Source organism: Salvelinus fontinalis, chromosome 2 (assembly GCF_029448725.1).
Source record: "Salvelinus fontinalis isolate EN_2023a chromosome 2, ASM2944872v1, whole genome shotgun sequence".
Taxonomy (NCBI): Eukaryota; Metazoa; Chordata; class Actinopteri; order Salmoniformes; family Salmonidae; genus Salvelinus; species Salvelinus fontinalis.
This window is the reverse complement of record NC_074666.1, coordinates 21,851,295-21,874,388: the sequence shown is the minus strand read 5'-3', so window position 1 is coordinate 21,874,388 and position 23,094 is coordinate 21,851,295. Positions and strand designations below refer to the sequence as shown.

Sequence of the window (23,094 nt, the reverse complement as noted above, 5' to 3'; positions counted from 1 at the left end):
CCCTCCTCTTTGCTCTCCTCCTCCCAGGCTGAGGCGATGTGGAACTGTGTGCGCAGCAGGGGTGGGCTTAAGGCTGAGTAGACATCCCTGTGGAAGTCGCTCCATTCCCTGTTAAACCACAGGAATACGTTGGCCTCCCCAAGCCTCCCTACAGCTCCCAGCTAACACTACATCTGACTTCCATTATGCTAAGTGCATGGTGTTTGGCTACTTGTCATGCTAAATTAACAGGAATCTCAGTTGTGTTTTTTCCCAACGCATTCTCTCTCTTAATAAACAATTAAACCCTGATTCAGACGTAAACTAGAGGACTGGCAACCAAAGACAATTACCAAGGTGAAACTTAATTAGTTTGACTAGTTTTACTAGTTTTGTGAGAAATAACAAGGCCACAAACAAATACAATTTCAGTGTAAGTCCCTAAGTCATTTGAGGGACATTCTTTGTTGTACCCATTTCAGGGTCTCTATGGGGTTTAATGACTGTATCAAAACACCTCAATAATGGTGGCAAGTCACTCTGAGAAAGGGGTCACAACAAGTAGAAAACATCACTGTGAAGTTGCATAGAAAGTAAAGCAAAAGCGATTAATTTTAAAAAAAAGCACTAGTGATCTATAAGATAGAAATATATTCGTCCCCGGAAGGGTACGTCAGGTCAAAGGTATCTCAGCGTAACCATGGAAAGGGAGGTGGAGTCTGGTAAATCACTGGCCAGTAAGAGTCAATGTCATAGTAACAGATGGGACCTATGGAGTGTAATAACTCAAAATAAAGCACAAACACAAGCCCTCCTACACCCTGATGAAACACACCACGACAGCCCCACAAATCACACAATAAAAAGAATACCCCGGGTCCACAGTGCATAGCCTTCACTACTCCACCAGCCTCACATTGTTAACTAACATTGATCATTGTATGCCCCCCCACCACCACCCAACCACCATCTGTATTTATCAGCCCTGAGTGCCCCTGATTAAACCATCTGTTTTGGGAAGAGGGTGAGCGGGAGGGGGCCAATGGAGAAACCATCACAGAGTTTCCACTAGTCTGCAGAGAAGGACTGTGGCTGTCTATGAGGTGGTCCTGGGAAACCAAGAGAGCAATCCATTCAGGAAAATCGAATAGAAGGAGAAGAGAGAGGGAGCCATTCTAATAGGAGAAGAGAGAGAGATACATTCTAGTAGGAGAAGAGAGAGATATACATTCTAATAGGAGAAGACAGAGAGATACATTCTAATAGGAGAAGAGAGAGATATCCATTCTAATAGGAGAAGAGAGAGAGATCCATTCTAATAGGAGAAGAGAGAGATCCATTCTAATAGGAGAAGAGAGAGATATCCATTCTAATAGGAGAAGAGAGAGAGATACTTTCTAATAGGAGAAGAGAGAGATCCATTCTAATAGGAGAAGAGAGAGAGATCCATTCTAATAGGAGAAGAGAGAGAGATACATTCTAGTAGGAGAAGAGAGAGAGATCCATTCTAATAGGAGAAGAGAGAGAGATACATTCTAGTAGGAGAAGAGAGAGAGATACATTCTAATAGGAGAAGAGAGAGAGATACATTCTAGTAGAAGAGAGATACATTCTAATAGGAGAAGAGAGAGAGAGAGAGATACATTCTAATAGGAGAAGAGAGAGAGATACATTCTAGTAAGAGAAGAGAGAGAGATACATTCTAATAGGAGAAGACAGAGAGATCCATTCTAATAGGAGAAGAGAGAGATCCATTCTAATAAGAGAAGAGAGAGATATCCATTCTAATAGGAGAAGAGAGAGAGATACATGCTAATAGGAGAAGAGAGAGATCCATTCTAATAGGAGAAGAGAGAGAGATACATTCTAATAGGAGAAGAGAGAGAGAGAGAGACATTATAATAAGAGAAGAGAGAGATATACATTCTAATAGGAGAAGAGAGAGAGATAAATTCTAATAGGAGAAGAGAGAGAGAGAGATACATTCTAATAGGAGAAGAGAGAGATACATTCTAATAGGAGAAGAGAGAACCATTCTAATAGGAGAAGAGAGAGAGATACATTCTAGTAGGAGAAGAGAGAGAGATACATTCTAATAGGAGAAGAGAGAGAGATACATTCTAATAGGAGAAGAGAGAGAGATACATTCTAATAGGAGAAGAGAGAGAGAGAGATACATTCTAATAGGAGAAGAGAGAGAGAACCATTCTAATAGGAGAAGAGAGAGATCCATTCTAATAGGAGAAGAGAGAGAGATACATTCTAGTAGGAGAAGAGAGAGAGATACATTCTAATAGGAGAAGAGAGATAGATACATTCTAGTAGGAGAAGATAGAGATACATTCTAATAGGAGAAGAGAGAGAGATACATTCTAGTAGGAGAAGAGAGAGAGATACATTCTAATAGGAGAAGAGAGAGAACCATTCTACTAGGAGAAGAGAGAGAGATCTATTCTAATAGGAGAAAAGAGAGAGAATCATTCTAATAGGAGAAGAGAGAGAGATACATTCTAATAGGAGAAGAGAGAGAGATACATTCTAATAGGAGAAGAGAGAGAGATACATTCTAATAGGAGAAGAGAGAGAGATACATTCTAATAGGAGAAGAGAGAGAGAACCATTCTAATAGGAGAAGAGAGAGAGAACCATTCTAATAGGATGAAAAGAGAGAGATCCATTCTAATAGGAGAAGAGAGAGAGAGATACATTCTAATAGGAGAAGAGAGAGAGATCCATTCTAATAGAAGAGAGAAAGATACATTCTAATAGGAGAAGAGAGAGAGATACATTCTAATAGGAGGAGAAGAGAGAGGGATCCATTCTAATAGGAGGAGGGGAGAGAGAGATCCATTCTAATAGGAGAATAGAGAGATATCCTTTCTAATAGGAGGAGAAGAGAGAGTGATCCATTCTAATAGGAGGGAAGAGAGAGATCCATTCTAATAGGAGGAGAAGAGAGAGATATGCATTCTAATAGGAGGAGAAGAGAGCATGATCCATTCTAATAGGAGGAGAAGAGAGAGTGATCCATTCTCATAGGAGAAGAGAGAGGGATCAATCAAAAAGGAGGAGAAGAGAGAGATCCATTCTAATGGGAGGAGGGAAGAGTGAGATCCATTCTAATAGGAGGAGAAGAGAGAGTGATCCATTCTCATAGGAGAAGAGAGAGGGATCAATCAAAAAGGAGGAGAAGAGAGAGATCCATTCTAATAGGAGGAGAAGAGAGAGAGATCCATTCTCATAGGAGGAGAAGAGAGAGATCCATTCTAATAGAAGCAGAAGAGAGAGATCCAGTCTAATAGGAGGAGAAGAGAGATCCATTCTAATAGGAGGAGAAGAGAGATCCATTCTAATAGGAGGAGAAGAGAGAGAGATCCATTCTCATTGGAGGAGAAGAGAGAGATCCATTCTAATAGGAGGAGAAGAGAGAGTGATCCATTCTCATAGGAGGAGAAGAGAGAGATCCATTCTAATAGGAGCAGAAGAGAGAGATCCAGTCTAATAGGAGGAGAAGAGAGATCCATTCTAATAGGAGGAGAAGAGAGAGATCCAGTCTAATAGGAGCAGAAGAGAGAGATCCAGTCTAATAGGAGCAGAAGAGAGAGATCCAGTCTAATAGGAGCAGAAGAGAGAGATCCAGTCTAATAGGAGGAGAAGAGAGATCCATTCTAATAGGAGGAGAAGAGAGAGATCCAGTCTAATAGGAGGAGAAGAGAGATCCATTCTAATAGGAGGAGAAGAGAGAGAGATCCATTCTCATAGGAGGAGAAGAGAGAGATCCATTCTAATAGGAGGAGAAGAGAGAGAGAGATCCATTCTCATAGGAGGAGAAGAGAGAGATCCATTCTAATAGGAGAAGAGAGAGGGATCAATCAAAAAGGAGGAGAAGAGAGAGATTCATTCTAATAGGAGGAGAGAGATCCATTCTAATAGGAGAAGAGAGAGATCCATTCTAATATGAGAAGAGAGAGATCCAGTCGAATAGGAGGAGAAGAGAGAGATCCATTCTAATAGGAGGAGAAGAGAGAGATCCATTCTAATAGGAGAAGAGAGAGATCCATTCTAATATGAGAAGAGAGAGATCCAGTCTAATATGAGGAGAAGAGAGATCCATTCTAATAGGAGGAGAAGAGAAAGAGATCAATTCTAATAGGAGGAGAAGAGAGAGATCCAGTCTAATAGGAGGAGAAGAGAGATCCATTCTAATAGGAGGAGAAGAGAGAGATCTATTCTTTTTTAAATTCTTTTTTTATTTTATTTCACCTTTATTTAACCAGGTAGGCCAGTCGAGAACAAGTTCTCATTTACAACTGCGACCTGGCCAAAATAAAGCAAAACAGTGCGACAAAAACAACAACACAGAGTTACACATAAACAAAGGTACAGTCAATTACACAATAGAAAAATCTATGTACAGTGTGTGCAAATGTAGAAGATTAGGGAGGTAAGGCAATAAATAGGCCATAGAGACAAAATAATTACAATTAGCATTAACACTGGAGTGATAGATGTGCAGATGATGATGTGCAAGTACAGATGCAAAAGAGCAAGAAGATAAATAACAATATGGGGATGAGGTATTCGGGTATGCTACTTACAGATTGGCTGTGTACAGGTACAGTGATCGGTAAGCTGCTCTGATGCTTAAAGTTAGAGAGTGAGATATGTCTCCACCTTCAGGGATTTTTGCAATGTGTTCCAGTCATTGGCAGCAGAGAACTGGAAGGAAAAGCGGCTAAAGGAAGTGTTTGCTTTGTGGATGACCAGTGAAATATACTTGCTGGAGCACGTGCAACTGGTGAGTGTTGCTATGGTGACCAATGAGCTGAGATAAGGCGGGCATTACCTAGCAAAGACTTATAGATGACCTGAAGCCAGTGGGTTTGGGGACGAATAAGTAGCGGGGGCCAGACAACGAGAGCATACAAGTCGCAGTGGTGGGTAGTATATGGAGCTTTGGTGACAAAATGGATGGCACTGTGATAGACTGCATCCATTTCGCAGGGGTAGCCAGGTGGAAAGCATGGCCAGCCGTAGAAAAATAGCGGGCCGGGGCTAGTAGATGGGCCTTCGGGGACGTCGCAACGGAAGAGCCTGTTGAAACCACCTCGGACGATTACGTCGGCAGACCAATCGTGATGGATCGGCGGGGTTCCGTGTCGGCAGTAAAGGGTCCAGACCAATTGACAAAAGAGGTATTGTAGCCCAAGAATTAGCTAGTGAACCTCTTCGGCTAGCTGGGAGATGGGCCTAGCTCAAGGCTAGCTCAAGGCTAACTGGTGCTTGCTTCGGGACAGAGACATTAGCCAGAGGTAGCTGCAATGATCCGGTGTAAAGGTTCAGAGCTTGCGGTAGGAATCCGGAGATGTGGCAGAGAAAAAGCAGTCCGATATGCTCTGGGTTGATATCGCGCTGTGCAGACTGGCAGGTATTGACCTAGCTGAGGCTGTCTGGTGTCCGAGTTTACGGTGAAGACCACTAGCAGTGGCTAACTGACTACTAGCTAGTAGCTAGTTAGCTGGCTAGCTGCTGATGGGGGTTCCGGTTCTAAAGTATAAAAATAGCAGATCCGTACCACATTGGGAGAGGCGGGTTGCAGGAGAGTATATTCAGTCCGTAGATGGAAAGTGAGATTAAAATATATACGAAAAAGATATGGGGAAAAAATGAGGAAAACCATTTTTACACGGGACAGGACGGGACAAGACAAAACACACGTCTGACTGTAACGCCATCTTGGAACACAATATAGACATTCTAATAGGAGAAGAGAGAGGGATCCATTCTAATAGGAAGATAAGAGAGAAGGATCAATCAAAAAGGAGGAGTGAAGAGAGGGGTCCATTCTAATAGGATGAGGAGAGAGGGATCGATTCTAATAGGAGGAGAAGAGAGAGGGATCTATTCTAATAGGAGGAGAAGAGAGAGGGAGCCATTCTAATAGGAGGAGAAGAGAGAGGGATCTATTCTAATAGGAGGAGAAGAGAGAGGGATCCATTCTAATAGAAAGAGAAGAGAGAGGGATCCATTCTGATTTGATGAAAAGGTTAGCTCTGTCAGGATGCTGATTAACAAACAGGCAAAACGTCAGTGGAGTCGCAATTCAATGGCTCAGACACGAGACGTATGTGGCAGGGTCTACAGACGATCACGGATTACAAAGGGAAAATCAGCCATGTCGCAGACCCCAAAGTCCTGCTCCCGGACAAGCTAAACACCTTCTTCGCCCGATTTGAGGATAACACAGTGCCACCGACACGGCCCACTCCCAAGGACTGGGGGCTCTCATTCTACGTGGCCGACGTGAGTAAGACATTTAAACGTGTTAACCCTCGCAAGGCTGCCAGCCCAGACGGCATCCCTAGCAGCGTCCTCAGAGCATGAGCAGACCAGCTGGCTGGAGTATTCACAGACATATTAAATCTCTCCCTAACCATGTATGCTGTCCCCACATGCTTCAATGTTCCTGTGTCCATCAAATGTCCATCAATGTTCCTATTCCCAAGAAAGCTAAGGTAACTGAACTAAATGACTACCGCCCCGTATCACACAGTTCTGTCATCATGAAGTGCTTTGAGAGGCTAGTTAAGGATCATATCACCTCTACCTTACCTTACCTGACACCCTAGACCCACTTCAATTTGCATACCGCCCCAGTAGATCCACAGACGACGCAATCGCCATCGCACTGCACGCTGCCCTATCCCATCTGGACGAGAGGAATACCTAAGTAAGAATGCTGTTCATTGACTATAGCTCAGACTTGAACACCATAGTACCCTCCAAACTCATCATTAAGCTCGGGGCCCTGAGTCTGAACCCCCGCCCTGTGCAGCTGGGTCCTGGACTTCCTGACGGGCCGCCCCCTGGTGGTGAAGGTAGGAAACAACACCTCCACTTTGCTGATCCTCAACACAGGGGCCCCACAAGGGTGTGTGCTCAGCTCCCTCCTGTATTCCCTGTTCACCCATGACTGCATGGCCACGCATGCCTCCAACTCAATCATCAAGTTTGCACACGACACAACAGTAGTAGGCCTGATTACCAACAATGTCGAGACAGCCTACAGGGAGGAGGTGAGGGCCCTGGGGGAGTGGTGCCAGGAAAATAACCTCTCCCTCAACGTCAACAAAAAGAAGGAGCTGATCGGGGACTTCAGAAAACAGCAGAGTGAGCACCACCTATCCACATCGACGGGACCGCAGTGGGAAAGGTGAAAAGCTTCAAGTTCCTCGCCGTACACATCACTGACTATCTGAAATGGTCCAACCAAACAGACAGTGTGGTGAAGAAGGCACAACAGCTTGGACCCTAAGACCCTTACAAACTTTTAGAGATGCACAATTGAGAGCATCCTGTCAGGCTGTATCACCGCCTGGTACGGCAATTGCACTGCCCGCAACCACAAGGCTCTCCAGAGGGCGGTGCGGACTGCCCAACGCATCACCGGGGGCACACTGTCTTTCCTCCAGGACACCTACACCTACCCAATGTCAGAGGATGGCCTTAAAGATCATCAAGGACATCAACCACCCGAGCCACGGCCTGCACTCCACACTGCCCTTTCCCACCTGGACAAAAGGAACACCTACATGAGAATGCTGTTCATTGACTACAGCTCAGCGTTCAATACCATAGTGCCCACAAAGCTCACCGCTAAGCTAAGGACCCTGGGACTAAACACCTCCCTCTGCAACTGGATCCTGGACTTCCTGACGGACCGCCTCCAGGTGGTAATGGTAGGCAACAACTCATCTGCCATGCTGATCCTCAACACTGGGGCCCCTCAGGGGTGAGTGCTTAGCCCCCTCCTGTACTCCCTGTTCACCCATGACCGCGTGGCCAAGCACAACTCCAACTTAAGTTTGCAGACAACACAACAGTGGTAGGCCTGATCACTGACAACGAGCCTATAGGGAGGAGGTCTGAGACGACAACAACCTCTCCTTCAATGTGAGCAAGACAAAGGAGATGATTGAGGACTATAGAAAAAGGAGGGCCGAACAGGCCCCCATTAACATCGACGGGGCTGTAGTGGAGCGGGTCGAGAGTTTCAAGTTCCTTGGTGTCCACATCACCAACAAACTATCATGGTCCAAACATACCAAGAAAGTCATGAAGAGGGCACGACAACACCTTTTCCCCCTCAGGAGACTGAAAAGATTTGTCATGGGTCCCCCAGATCCTCAAAAAGTTCTACAGCTGCACCATCAAGAGCATCCTGACCGGTAGCATCAACGCTTGGTATGGCAACTGCTCGGCATCTTACATCACTGGGGCCAAGCTTCCTGACATCCAGGACCTGGATACTAGGCGGTCTCAGAGGAAGGCCCAAAAAAAGGCTCCTTAACAGCTTCTACCGCCAATCCATAATACTACCGAACAATGAATCAAACGGTCACTCATACTATTTACATTGACCCCCCCTTTATTTTTTACACTGCTGCTACTTGCTGTTTATTATCTACCCCCTGTATATAGCCTTGTTATTGTAATTTTATTGTGTTACTTGTTATTTTATTTAGTAAATATTTTCTTAACTATTTCTTGAACTGCATTGTTGGTTAAGGGCTTGTAAGTAAGCATTTCACTGTAAGGTCTACACTTGTTGTATTCGTCACATGTGACAAATACAACTTGATTTGATCTGATTTGATTAGAAGTAGGACTGTAGCTGCTGTTAACTGAGTGCTGGTGATGAGTATAGCTGCTGTTAACTAAATGCTGGTGATGAGTATAGCTGTTGTTAACTGAGTGCTGGTGATGAGTATAGCTGTTGTTAATTGAATGCTGGTGATGAGTATAGCTGCTGTTAACTAAATGCTGGTGATGAGTATAGCTGCTGTTAACTAAATGCTGGTGATGAGTATAGATGCTGTTAACTAAATGATGGTGGTGAGTATAGCTGTTGTTAACTGAGTGCTAGTGATGAGTATAGATGCTGTTAACTAAATGATGGTGGTGAGTATAGCTGTTGTTAACTGAGTGCTGGTGATGAGTATAGCTGTTGTTAACTAAATGATGGTGGTGAGTATAGCTGTTGTTAACTGAGTGCTGGTGATGAGTATAGCTGTTGTTAACTGAATGCTGGTGATGAGTATAGCTGCTGTTAAGTGAATGCTGGTGATGAGTATAGCTGCTGTTAACTGAGTGCTGGTGATGAGTATAGCTGCTGTTAAGTGAATGCTGGTGATGAGTATAGCTGCTGTTAACTGAGTGCTGGTGATGAGTATAGCTGCTGCTAACTACATTTTGGTGATGAGTATAGCTGCTGTTAACTGAATGCTGGTGATGAGTATAGCTGATGTTAACTGAATGCTGGTGATGAGTATAGCTACTGTTAAGTGAATGCTGGTGATGAGTATAGCTGCTGTTAACTGAGTGCTGGTGATGAGTATAGATGCTGTTAAGTGAGTGCTGGTAATGAGTATAGATGATGTTAAGTGAGTGCTGGTGATGAGTATAGCTGCTGTTAAGTGAGTGCTGGTGATGAGCATAGATGCTGTTAAGTGAATGCTGGTAATGAGTATAGATGCTGTTAAGTGAGTGCCGGTGATGAGTATATATGCTGTTAAGTGAGTGCTGGTGATGAGTATAGATGCTGTTAAGTGAGTGCTGGTGATGAGTATAGATGCTGTTAAGTGAGTGCTGGTGATGAGTATAGATGCTGTTAAGTGAGTGCTGGTGATGAGTATAGATGCTGTTAAGTGAGTGCTGGTGATGAGTATAGACTGTTAAGTGAGTGCTGGTGATGAGTATAGCTGCTGTTAAGTGAGTGCTGGTGATGAGTATATATGCTGTTAAGTGAGTGCTGGTGATGAGTATAGATGCTGTTAAGTGAGTGCTGGTGATGAGTTTTGCTGCTGTTAAGTGAGTGCTGGTGATGAGTATAGATGCTGTTAAGTGAGTGCTGGTGATGGGTATAGATGCTGTTAAGTGAGTGCTGGTGATGAGTATGTATGCTGTTAAGTGAGTGCTGGTGATGAGTATAGATGCTGTTAAGTGAGTGCTGGTGATGAGTATAGATGCTGTTAAGTGAGTGCTGGTGATGGATCTAGATGCTGTTAAGTGAGTGCTGGTGATGAGTATAGCTGCTGTTAAGTGAGTGCAGGTGATGAGTATATATGCTGTTAAGTGAGTGCTGGTGATGAGTATATATGCTGTTTAGTGAGTGCTGGTGATGAGTATAGATGCTGTTAAGTGAGTGCTGGTGATGAGTATAGATGCTGTTAAGTGAGTGCTGGTGATGAGTATAGCTGCTGTTAAGTGAGTTGGGGTGATGAGTATATATTCTGTTAAGTGAGTGCTGGTGATGAGTATATATGCTGTTAAGTGAGTGCTGGTGATGAGTATATATGCTGTTAAGTGAGTGCTGGTGATGAGTAGTAACAGAGGCATGAACACAGCACTTTCTCAGATGTCTAGTGAGTCATCCTGACAGGGTCTCTGAAAGGCCAATGGAGAAGTGACGCATTGTGGCCGCCCCTCTGACACCCATCGAAATGCATTTACTAAACACAGAGGGTGGCATCGCAGCAGTAATACTCATATCAGACAGAAGATTCTGTACATTAACTGTAAAAAATACAAGGCAATGTTAACATGACCCCTTTCAAACAGCCCCTAATTTACCACTTATTTTCACGTATACCCCTTTTATACATATCAGTGGGTAACTGGCAAACTGGGAGGGGTGGGGGTTGGTGGGTGTTGTTAAAACATGGGGGTGGGTTTGCAGTCCAAATTAGGGAGGTGTTAAACAACAGTTAATGAATTTACCTGTAAAAAAAAGCAGAGAACCATTCACACAAATCCAATACCTGTATTTTGGTTACAGGGTCTGTGAAAATACAGGAATCATATTTTTCCATTAATTTTATCTCTACTCCTTTCAGATTTATGAAAAGGCTGGTATAAAAATGTGTATGAGTATGTCTGTGTATGAAAGGGATATAAGTGTCCCAGAGACCTCTGTCACTCTATTGGAGAAAGAGAGAGACTGGACACAACATGGCTTGAAGTCAGAAATGAATAAGGTCCATACAAATACCGATGACTGCAGAAGACCCATGGCTCAGAGATAAAGATAAAGCAGAAAAAGAGCTGATAAAAAGTAGAGCAGTCAGAGTTCATCAGTTAACTCCAGTACATTTTTTGTCATTTTAGTGTACTCTTTTTGTTGTTGTTGTTGTTGTTGTTGTTGTTGTTGTTGTGATCACTCAACAACTGAAAGACATAAAACTACGCTGTTTCGTCTCGGTCAGAGTTTCCAACTCCCTTTTCGTTTTGATTGGCTTGTCCTCTGGGTCACGTTAAACTGATTTAAGCGCAAGGGAAGAAATAAATGTGTTGTTACTGGAAAACATGTTGGTATTTGGTATACTGACCAGTAGAATTACTAACATAAGAAAAGGGCATTTGAGGACCACCAACAATTAACCGGAAATGTTGGTATAAACATATCCTTTTGCTGTGTGTATACAGCACTCCCTGTCTCTGCTCTGTTCCTCCTAGTTTATACACAATGAAACTGGAGTCTATGGGCTGTTTTACCCACCCACGCTCAAAAGAACACGTAAGTGCCATTACTTATGAGAGCCTTTGCTTGACTGCCTGTACAACTGTCTCTATTGTACACCGTATCAGATACAGATCAACTTGAACTCTCAGTGACTCTTTGACTGTGAGGACTGGGATGGGGACTGGGATAGGGACTGGGGTGGGGACAGGGATGAGAACAGTATGGCGACTGGGATGGGTCAGGGATAGAGACTGGGATGGGGACTGGGATGGGGACTGGGATAGGGACAGGGATAGGGACAGGGATGGGGACAGGGATGGAAACTGGGATGTGGTCTGGGATGGAGACTGGGATGTGGTCTGGGATGGAGACTGGGATGGAGACTGGGATGGGGTCTAGGACAGGGATGAGACCGGGATGGGGTCTGGGATGGGGATAGGGATAGAGACTGGGATGGGCTCTGGGATGGGGACAGGGATGGAGACTGATGTGGGGTCTGGTATGGGGACAGGGATGGGGACAGGGATAGAGACTGGGATGGGCTCTGGGACAGGATGGGGACTGGGATGGGGCCAGGGATGGAGACTGATGTGGGGTCTGGTATGGGGACAGGGATAGAGACTGGGATGGGGTCTGGGACAGGATGGGGACTGGGATGAGGCCAGGGATGGAGACTGGGATGGGGTCTGGGACAGGATGGGGACAGGATGGGGACAGGATGGGGACTGGGATGGAGACTGGGATGGAGACTGGGATGAGGAGAGGATGGGGACAGGATGGGGACTGGGATGAGGAGAGGATGGGGACAGGATGGGGACAGGATGGGGACTGGGATGAGGAGAGGATGGGGACAGGATGGGGACAGGATGGGGACAGGATGGAGACTGGGATGGAGACTGGGATGAGGAGAGGATGGGGACAGGATGGGGACAGGATGGGGACAGGATGGAGACTGGGATGGAGACTGGGATGAGGAGAGGATGGGGACAGGATGGGGACAGGATGGAGACTGGGATGAGGAGAGGATGGGGACAGGATGGGGACAGGATGGGGACTGGGATGAGGAGAGGATGGGGACAGGATGGGGACTGGGATGGAGACTGGGATGAGGAGAGGATGGGGACTGGGATGGGGACAGGATGGGGACAGGATGGGGACAGGATGGGGACAGGATGGGGACTGGGATGGAGACTGGGATGAGGAGAGGATCGGGACTGGGATGAGGAGAGGATGGGGACAGGATGGGGACAGGATGGGGACTGGGATGGAGACTGGGATGGGGTCTGGGATGGAGACAGGGATGGGGTCTGGGATGGAGTCTGGGATGGGGACAGGGATGGGGACAGGGATAGAGACTGGGATGGGGTCTGGGACAGGATGGGGACTGGGATGAGGCCAGGGATGGAGACTGGGATGGGGTCTGGGATGGGGTCTGGGATGGAGACTGGGATGGAGACTGGGATGGGGGCTGGGATGGAGACTGGGATGGAGACTGGGATGGAGACTGGGATGGGGGCTGGGATGGAGACTGGGATAGAGACTAGGATGGATGAAGACAGGAATAGGGACAGGGATGGGGACGGGATGGGGACAGGATGGGGACTGGGATGGAGACTGGGATGGAGACTGGGATGGGGTCTGGGATGGGGTCTGGGATGGAGACTGGGATGGAGACTGGGATGGGGTCTGGGATGGAGACTGGGAAGGAGACTGGGAAGGGGTCTGGGATGGAGACTGGGAAAGAGACTAGGATGGATGAAGACAGGAATAGGGACAGGGATGGGGACGGGATGGGGACAGGATGGGGAAAGGAATGAGGACAGGGTTGAGGGGACTCGATAGTGACAGGGTAGAGGGCGTTACTCACACGCGATGAGGACGTGTGCCTTGCGACTCTTGGTGGTCCCTGCAGAGCTCCAGGCTACACACTGACACCAGAAGTCCTCTGGTCCAAACAGCTCCTCTACTTGCTGCCGTGTGATCTCAATACTGGCCTCTCGCACCACCAAGCCTGCGGAGTGGAGAGAGAAGAAAGTCAGTACACAGGCTCGATACAGAAGCACAACCAATAATAGCCTTGGGCAGAGAGACGGGACATTCAAAACACAGAGCCAAAGCCATTTGAGGGAAATTATAGCTTGATAAAGTTAAATGAATGTTGTCCTCCCTGGCACCGGCCCTGGGGAGAGGGGAATGGATATCAGTTCTAACATGTTGCCAGCAGCACAGTCTATAGCTTCATTGAGAGGATGGCAATACTAACCTCTCACACCTGGGAAAGGAAATTAGAGAAGATACACTATATATACGAAAGTATGTGGACACCCCTTCAAATTAGTGTATTCGGCTATTTCAGCCACACCGTTGCTGACATGTGTATAAAATCGAGCACACAGTCATGCAATCTCCATAGAAAAACAATGGAAGTAGAATGGCCTATACTGAAGAGTTCAGTGACTTTCCAACGTGGCACTGTCATAGGATGCCACTTTCCAACAAGTCAGTTCATCAAATTTCTGTCTTCTAAAGCTGCCCCAGTCAACTGTAAGTGCTGTTATTGTGAAGTGGAAACGTCTAGGAGTAACAACGGCTCAGCAGTGAAGTGGTAGGCCACACAAGCTCACAGAACGGGACCGCCAAGTGCTGAAGCTCGTAGAATGCATAGTGCCAACTGTAAAGTTTGGTGAGGAAGAATAATGGTTTAGGGCTGTTTTCATGGTTCGGGCTATGCCCCTTAGTTCCAGTGAAGGGAAATCTTAAAGCTACAGAATACAATGTCATTCTAGATGGTTCTGTGCTTCCAAATTCGTGGCAACAGTTTGGGGAAGGCCATTTCCTGTTCCATATATAAATACCCATTACAATGATAATAATTTTTTGGTGTTTTACCCCCTGTTTCTCCACAATTTTGATCTTGTCTCATCGCTGCAACTCCCCAATGGGCTCGGGAGGTAAAGGTCGAGTCACGCATCCTCCAAAACATGACCCACTAAACCGCGCTTCTTAACTTCTTTGGGGTAGGAAGCAGTATTTTCACGTCCGGATGAAAAGCGTGCCCAGAGTAAACGGCCTGCTACTCAGCAATAAAAGCTAGAATATGCATATTATTAGTAGATTTGGATAGAAAACACTCTGACGTTTCTTAAACTGTTTGAATGATGTCTGTGAGTATAACAGAACTCATATGGCAGGCAAAAACCTGAGACAAAATCCAACCAGGAAGTGGGAAATCTGAGGTTGGTCGATTTTCAACTTAGCTCCTATTGAAGATACAGTGGGATATTGGTAATGTTGCACTTCCTAAGGCTTCCACTAGATGTCAACCGTCTTTAGAACCTTGTCTGATGCTTTTACTGTGAAGTGGGGCTGAATGAGAGGGGATTGAGTAAGGTCTACCATGACCTGAACATGCGCTGACCATGCGCGTTCATGTGAGAGCGAACTCTGTTCCATCGCACTTCTGAAGACAAAGGAATTCTCCGGTTGGAACATTATTGAAGAATTATGTTAAAAACATCCTAAAGATTGATTCAATACTTCGTTTGTCATGTTTTTACGGACTGTAATATAACTTTTTTAACTTTTCGTCCGTACTTTCCGCTGGACTTGCCCGCCCGCCGTGAGTTTGGAAAGTGTACTGAACGCTAGAACAACAAGGAGGAATTTGGACATAAATGATCGACATTATCGAACAAAACAAACATTTATTGTGGAACTGTGATTCCTGGAAGTGCATTCTCATGAAGATCATCAAAGGTAAGTAAATGTTTATAATGTTATTTCTGACTTCTGTTGACTGCACAATATGGCGGATATATTTTTGTCTTGATTGGGCTCTGAGCTCCGACCTCAGATTATTGCATGGTTTGCTTTTTCCGTAAAGCTTTTTTGAAATCTGACACAGCGGTTGTATTAAGGAGAAGTGCATCTAAAATTCCATGCATAACACTTGTATTTTCATCAACATTTATAATGAGTATTTTTGTAAATTGATGTGGCTCTCGGCAAAATCACCGGATGTTTTGGAACTTCTGAACGTAACGCGCCAATGTAAACTCAGATTTTTGGATATAAATATGAACTTTACCGAACAAAACATACATGTATTGTGTAACATGAAGTCCTATGAGTGTCATCTGATGAAGATCATCAAAGGTTAGTGATTAATTTTATCTACATTTCTGCTTTTTGTGAATCCTATCTTTGTCTGGAAAAATGGCTGTGTTATTCTGTGAATAGGCACTCACCTAACATAATCGTTTGGTTTGCTTTCGTCGTAAAGCCTTTTTGAAATCGGACACTGTGGCTGGATTTACAATAAGTGTATCTTTAAAATGGTGTACAATACATGCATGTTTGAGGAATTTTAATTATGGGATTTCTGTTGTTTTGAATTTGGCGCCCTGCAGTTTCACTGGCTGTTGAAGAGGTGGGACGCTGCCGTCCCACGTACCCTAGAGAGGTTAACCTGTTTGGGGTGCAAGCCCGACCTCGGACCGAAAATGACAACAGCTGCAGAGCGCGAAATTCAAAATCTATTTTTTAAAAATATTTAACTTTTACACATTAACAAGTCCAATACAGCATTTGAAAGATAAACATCTTGTCAATCCAGCCAACATGTCCGATTTTTTAAATGTTTTACAGAGAAAACACCACATATATTTATGTTAGCTCACCACCAAATACAAAAGTGGACAGACACGTATGAATTATGATTATGAAGTATGAATTATGATTGAAGTAGCATGCACAACCAACCGAAATAAACTAAAACCAACCTAAAGAGCCCAGAAAAAACGACCTCAGATGACAGTCATATAACATGTTACACAATAAATCTATGTTTTGTTCATAAAAAGTGCATATTTTAGCTATAAATCAGTTTTACATTGATGCTACCCAAAAATGCTAATACATAGCTACAGTCTGAATCCAGCCGGGAGTAGCCAGAGAAAATACATACACCAACGTCGGCTACTAATTACACCTCATAAAACATTTCAGAAAAACATATGGTGGATAACTAATGAAAGACAGATATCTTGTGAATACAGACAACATTTCCGATTTTTGAAGTGTTTTACAGCGAAAACACAATATATCGTTATATTAGCTAACATCATAAGCTAGCATAAGGCAGCATTGATTCTAGTCAAGCGCTAGCCTAGCATAGTTAGCAGCGTTAGCATTCAACAGTTCGACATATATATGAAAAAGCATCCCAAATTGGGTCTTATCTTTCTTGGTACTCCATCAGAATGTTGTAACGGGGTCCAATGTCCAGTAGAGTCTTTAGTTGGGTTCCAGAACGAAAGATTTCCCTCTTTGGTTAGCTAGCACGGTAGCATTGCTGCGCCAGAAAGCATTTCTTCAAAAAATTCTTCCGTCGTTTCACATCTAAAGTCCAGAATAAATTGCAATAATATAATTAAAGTATATTGAAAAAACAACCTTTAGGATGATTTTGTGACATGTAGCAAATAATATCGTAGTCAGGCATCATATTCAAAGTTATTTACCTTGTTCCAGAAGCCGAGATCAAATTATCCTTCGCGCCCGGATTTTTATTTTAACTGCGCATGTCTCACAAGAAGTTCTGTTATTCAGTCCAGGGACGAGATATTCGACCCCTTTCAATTCTCACTTCCGCATTACAGTCTGACGTACACCTCTGACGTGTCCCTATTGTCCCAAGTCAAATGGCCTTTTATAGAGAAGGTCTTAAAGAGACACATCGCATTTTGGGAAACTCAATTCGGCTGGGAAAATGGCTGTAAAAATATTTCTGTTCGACTTAGAGAAACAATTCAAACCTTTTTAGAAACTACAGACTGTTATCTATCCAACAGTAGTAAATATATGCATATTGGAAAATAAAAAGTTTCTTAGGAGGCCGTTTGAAAATGTGCACACATTTTCCAGTTTTTTCAATATTCAGCGTGCAGCCAGAACAGGTTAACACCCGCCCGCTTAACCCGGAAGCCAGCCACACCAATGTGTCGGAGAAAACACTGTTCAACTGACGACCGCGGTTAGCCAGCAGGTGCCCGGCCCGCCACAAGAAGTTGCTAAAGCACGAGGAGCCAAGTAATGCCCCCGGCCAAACCCTCCCCTAACCTGGACGACGCTGGGCCAATTGAGCGCCGCCCTATAGGACTCCCAATCATGCATCGAACCCCGGTCTGTAGTGATGCCTCTAGCACCGTGATGCAGTGCCTTAGACCCTTGCGCCACTCGGGAGGCCCAATACCCATTATTTTGAGTAAGATGTTAGACGAACAGGTGTCCACATACTTCTGGTCATGTAGTGTATCTGTATCTAAACAGACACACATATAGGACAGAGAAAGGGGGATACCTAGTCAGTTGTACAACTGAATGCATTCAACTGAAATGGGTGTTCTGCATTTAACCCAACCCCTCTGAATCATACACCCATTCAAAATCTGGCAAAACCACACAACACAGCTCTTCACACTTTAATACATCAATTTAATCAATTGTATCGCATCTTTAAATCAGTCTACTAACTACCCTGTCCAAAAGGGTATTTCTCGAGGCTGTTTGGCAATGGGTCTCCCTGTGTGCTTAGTGCTGGGTGTGTGTGTGCTGTGTGTGTGTGTGCTTGGTGTGTGTGTTCTGTGTGTGCTAGCTTGGCCAAGATTGCGGTGAGGTGCTGTGGGATTGAGTTGTTGAGGTCCGGGGCTGTGCATGGGGGGGAGGAAGCCTAGCAGCCTCATCAGTGTCATGGCTAACACAATCCTGTCTGCTAACTCCTCTGATTACTGCTCATCTGGGTGCCAGAGCCCAAACAAACAAATCAGCCCTGAAACAAACTCCTCTACCCACAGCACAGCTGCCCCTCCAGCTCAGATTACTGAAATAATGCTGTGTGTGTGTGTGTGTGTGTGTGTGTGTGTGTGTGTGTGTGTGTGTGTGTGTGTGTGTGTGTGTGTGTGTGTGTGTGTGTGTGTGTGTGTGTGTGTGTGTGCGCGTGCGCGTGCGTGCGTGCGTGCGTGCGTGCGTGCGTGCGTGTGCATGCGTATGTGTGCGTACATCCACAGCCGTGAGTGTGTGTGCGTGTGTGTGAGTGACTGCGTGTGTGTACAGCTGGGTGTGCCAGGCTGCTTGGCACTGAGTATCATGGATGCTTCTTTGGTTACTCAGCCCCTCGTCATCTTATCTTCTAATGTATTACTGAGAGGATTAGACAGTATGGAGGTGGAGGATCTGACAGTTCTCTCTCTGACAGGAGAAACAGCACACACATTCAATACACACAGCAATCTAATCCAATGAGAGCATAGAGAGGAGTCCTATGGCAACATCATGTACCATAAATCACAAACAATGCAGTTGTCACTCTGCAGTAGAAACTTTAGCTAACAGAACTATTGATCCCCACAGTATTGGGGGGAGGGAGAGAGAGAGGCAGAGAGAGAGAGAGAGAGAGAGAAAAGAGATACCTGCAATCAAAGAGATACCTGCAATCAAAATCCAGAAAAGAGACGTTAAATTCTACAACCACTTAAAAGAAAGCGATTCCCAAACCTTCCATAACAAAGCAGAGAGATGAACCTAGAGAACAGTACTTGCCCTAAGCAAGCTGGTCCTGGGGCTCTGTTCACAAACACAAACAGACCAGACAGATCCCCAGGACAGCAACACAATTAGACGCAACCAAATCATGAGAAAACAAAAAGATAATTACTTGACACATTGGAAAGAATTTACAAAAAAACTGAGCAAACTAGAATGCTATTTGGCCCTAAACAGAGAGTACACAGTGGCAGAATACCTGACCACTGTGATTGACCAAAACTTAAGGAAAGCTTTGACTATGTACAGACTCAGTGAGCATAGCCTTGCTATTGAGAAAGGCCGCCGTCAGTAGACCAGGCTCTCAAGAGAAGACAGGCTATGTGCTCACTGCCCACAAAAGGAGGTGGAAACTGAGCTGCACTTCCTAACCTCCTACCAAATGTATGACCATATTAGAGAAACATATTTCCCTCAGATTACACAGACCCACAAAGAATTCAAAAACGAACCCAATTTTGGTAAACTCCCATATCTATTGGGTGAAATACCACAGTGTGTCATCACAGCAGCAAGATGTGTGACCTGTTGTCACGAGAAAATGACAACCAGTGAAGAATTGTAGATACAACCCAGATTTATGTTTATTTATTTTCCCTTTTGTACTTTAACTATTTGCAAATAATATGACATTTGAAATGTCTTTATTCTTTTTTAACTATTATGAGTGTAATGTTTACTGTAAAATTGTTGTATTGTTTATTTCACTTCTGTTTATTATCTATTCCACTTGCTTTGGCAATGCTTTGGCATGCCAATAAAGCCCTTAAATTGAAATTGAATTGAATTGAATTGAGAGAGAGAGAGAGCAAGAGAAGGGGGAGAGAGAGAGAGAGAGCTTTTGTACTTTAACCATTTGCACATTGTTACAACACTGTATATATACATAATATGAAATGTGTAATGTCTTTATTCTTTTGGAACTTCTGTTGAGTGTAATGTTTACTGTTCATTTTTATTGTTTATTTCACTTTTGTATATTATCTACTTCACTTGCTTTGGAAATGTTAACATCTCTCTCTCTCTCTCTCTCTCTCTCCATGCCAATAAAAGCCCCTTGAATTTAATTGAATTTAATTGAGAGAGAGAGAGCGAAAGAGAAAGAGAGTTGTGTGGTGATAAGGTGGGGGCGGAGACAGCAGACTGAGCCAGAGAGTCACTCTATAATCTCCATGCAAACTGGATGAGTGTTCTTCTGCCTCCTCTCCTCCTCCTGCTCCCATTTCTCCTCTTGCCTCACCTCATATATGCCCTCTACAGCCAGCTCCCTCAAAGTCCCTCTTCTCCTAACAAACTACTTGAGCTGAAGGGTTCCAGCCAACACTCACGACTGAATTAGGTTAGAGACTAGAGGAGTGTAAGGGTGGTCATGTGATATTTAGATGGTTGGTGGTAGAGGGTCTTATCACATATGATAATGACACTATTTCCCCATACACTGCCATCTACTGCTGTAGGAATCTGCTTCTCCTCTCTTCAGGTACTCTCGTCACGAGGAGGAGTAGAGAGGAGAGAGAGTGTGGGGGAAACACATGGCTGATTCCTTCAGGTTCAGGAGCTTTACACAGTCTGTTTATACAGACAAACAGACACTAAGCACACTGATGTCCTACACAGCAGCTTAGAACTCATACAACATTTACACTGTGGACCGACAGGCAGAGAGAGAGAGACTAGCTACTGCCATCCTGACAGCAACGAGAGTGTGTGTATGTGTGCGTATGTTTGGGTGTGTTTGTGACTCCTTGAGCGTCTGTGTGTGTGTACATGCACACATCTGTGAGTCTGCATGTGTGTATATGAGTGTGTATGAGCCTTTTTGTGTGTGTGTGTGTGTGTTTGTGCATCTGCGTGTGTGTGCATCTGCGTGTGTGTGCATCTGCGTGTGTGTGTTCTGCGTGTGTGAGTGAGAGATAGCGCTACATAGATGTAGAGAGATGGGTCAAGGGTAGTCATGAAGTTGGGAGAATATCACACAGAGTAGTATAGTGAAAATCAATAGGCGTAATAATAAAAAGGGCCAGTATTCTCTATGGGCGTGCCAGAATTAGTCATTTATTCTGCTCACTCACTCTGTTTAAGAACCCGCTGTTGACTGACTCTGAGGAAGGCTTTAGTCTCTTAGCCTGGTCTCATAGACAAGACGTAACATAGTAAATTAAATCCGGGACAATGAAATTAGTATGATATGTTATGTTTGGTATGGTTACCAAACATAATAGGAGGGTGGTTGGGCGTATAATGAAAGGAGGGTGGTTGGGCGTATAATGAAAGGAGGGTGGTTGGGCGTATAATGAAAGGAGGGTGGTTGGGCGTATAATGAAAGGAGGGTGGTTGGGCGTATAATGAAAGGAGGGTGGTTGGGCGTATAATGAAAGGAGGGTGGTTGGGCGTATAATGAAAGGAGGGTGGTTGGACGTATAATGAAAGGAGAGTGGTTGGACGTATAATGAAAGGAGGGTGGTTGGGCGTATAATGAAAGGAGGGTGGTTGGGCGTATAATGAAAGGAGAGTGGTTGGGCGTATAATGAAAGGAGGGTGGTTGGGCGTATAATGAAAGGAGAGTGGTTGGGCGTATAATGAAAGGAGGGTAGTTGGGCGTATAATGAAAGGAGGGTGGTTGGACGTATTATGAAAGGAGGGTGGTTGGGCGTATAATGAAAGGAGGGTAGTTGGGCGTATAATGAAAGGAGGGTGGTTGGGCGTATAATGAAAGGAGGGTGGTTGGGCGTATAATGAAAGGAGGGTGGTTGGGCGTATAATGAAAGGAGGGTAGTTGGGCGTATAATGAAAGGAGGGTGGTTGGGCGTATAATGAAAGGAGAGTGGTTGGGCGTATAATGAAAGGAGGGTGGTTGGGCGTATAATGAAAGGAGGGTAGTTGGGCGTATAATGAAAGGAGGGTGGTTGGGCGTATAATGAAAGGAGGGTGGTTGGGCGTATAATGAAAGGAGGGTGGTTGGGCGTATAATGAAAGGAGAGTGGTTGGGCGTATAATGAAAGGAGAGTGGTTGGGCGTATAATGAAAGGAGGGTAGTTGGGCGTATAATGAAAGGAGGGTGGTTGGGCGTATAATGAAAGGAGAGTGGTTGGGCGTATAATGAAAGGAGGGTGGTTGGGCGTATAATGAAAGGAGGGTGGTTGGGCGTATAATGAAAGGAGGGTGGTTGGGCGTATAATGAAAGGAGGGTGGTTGGGCGTATAATGAAAGGAGGGTGGTTGGGCGTAAAATGAAAGGAGGGTGGTTGGGCGTATAATGAAAGGAGGGTGGTTGGGCGTATAATGAAAGGAGGGTGGTTGGGCGTATAATGAAAGGAGGGTGGTTGGGCGTATAATGAAAGGAGAGTGGTTGGGCGTATAACGCGAACATGTATCAACCCAAAGTTGCGTGTTCGCATCTCATCACGAACAACTTTAGCATTTTAGCTACTAAGCAACTTTTCAACGACTTGCTACTTAGCATGTTAGCTAACTCTTCCACTAACCCTACTGTACATAGGGCTAGGGGAAGTACATATTGTAAATGTTGTAATTTCATAACATATTGTATATTTTGTAAATTCGTAAGATATCATACGAATTGTAATTCGGAACATATCATATGAAATGGATGATGGACATCCACAAATGAATACATACCATACGAAACGTAACATATCATACTAAATGGAGTATATCGGATTAATGTACAGAATAATACAAAACGCTCTGAGACCAGGTTGAGTATCTACATAGCACAAGCAGCAGGCAGGCTGATCAAGCTTGTCATCCACATGTCTTTCAGCTTGATCCCAGGAATGGTAGTTGCTGCTTTTGCAACAGCTAATGGGGATCCTAATAAAATAACAAATAACAAATGTTCATATTCAGACTGGACCAATCTCTACAGCAATCACCATGACTAGTTAATACGATGAGGAAAAAATGTACTGTATTCACACTCCCAACAATATAAGATGTTAAAACTTCTTGCAACTATAGGGGGTGCTGTTC

At 44.5% G+C, this 23,094-nt stretch overlaps 1 protein-coding gene across 1 annotated transcript in view; it reads right to left on the bottom strand.

Annotated features, from left to right (window-relative positions):
* The window catches only part of LOC129814221 (netrin receptor UNC5C-like), a gene marked incomplete in the record, with an annotated part of 175,978 nt that overhangs the window by 104,917 nt on the left and 47,967 nt on the right, over positions 1 to 23,094 (bottom strand). The window contains 1 exon segment of the mRNA XM_055867196.1: positions 13,368 to 13,511. Coding sequence (XP_055723171.1) covers positions 13,368 to 13,511 — 144 coding nt within the window.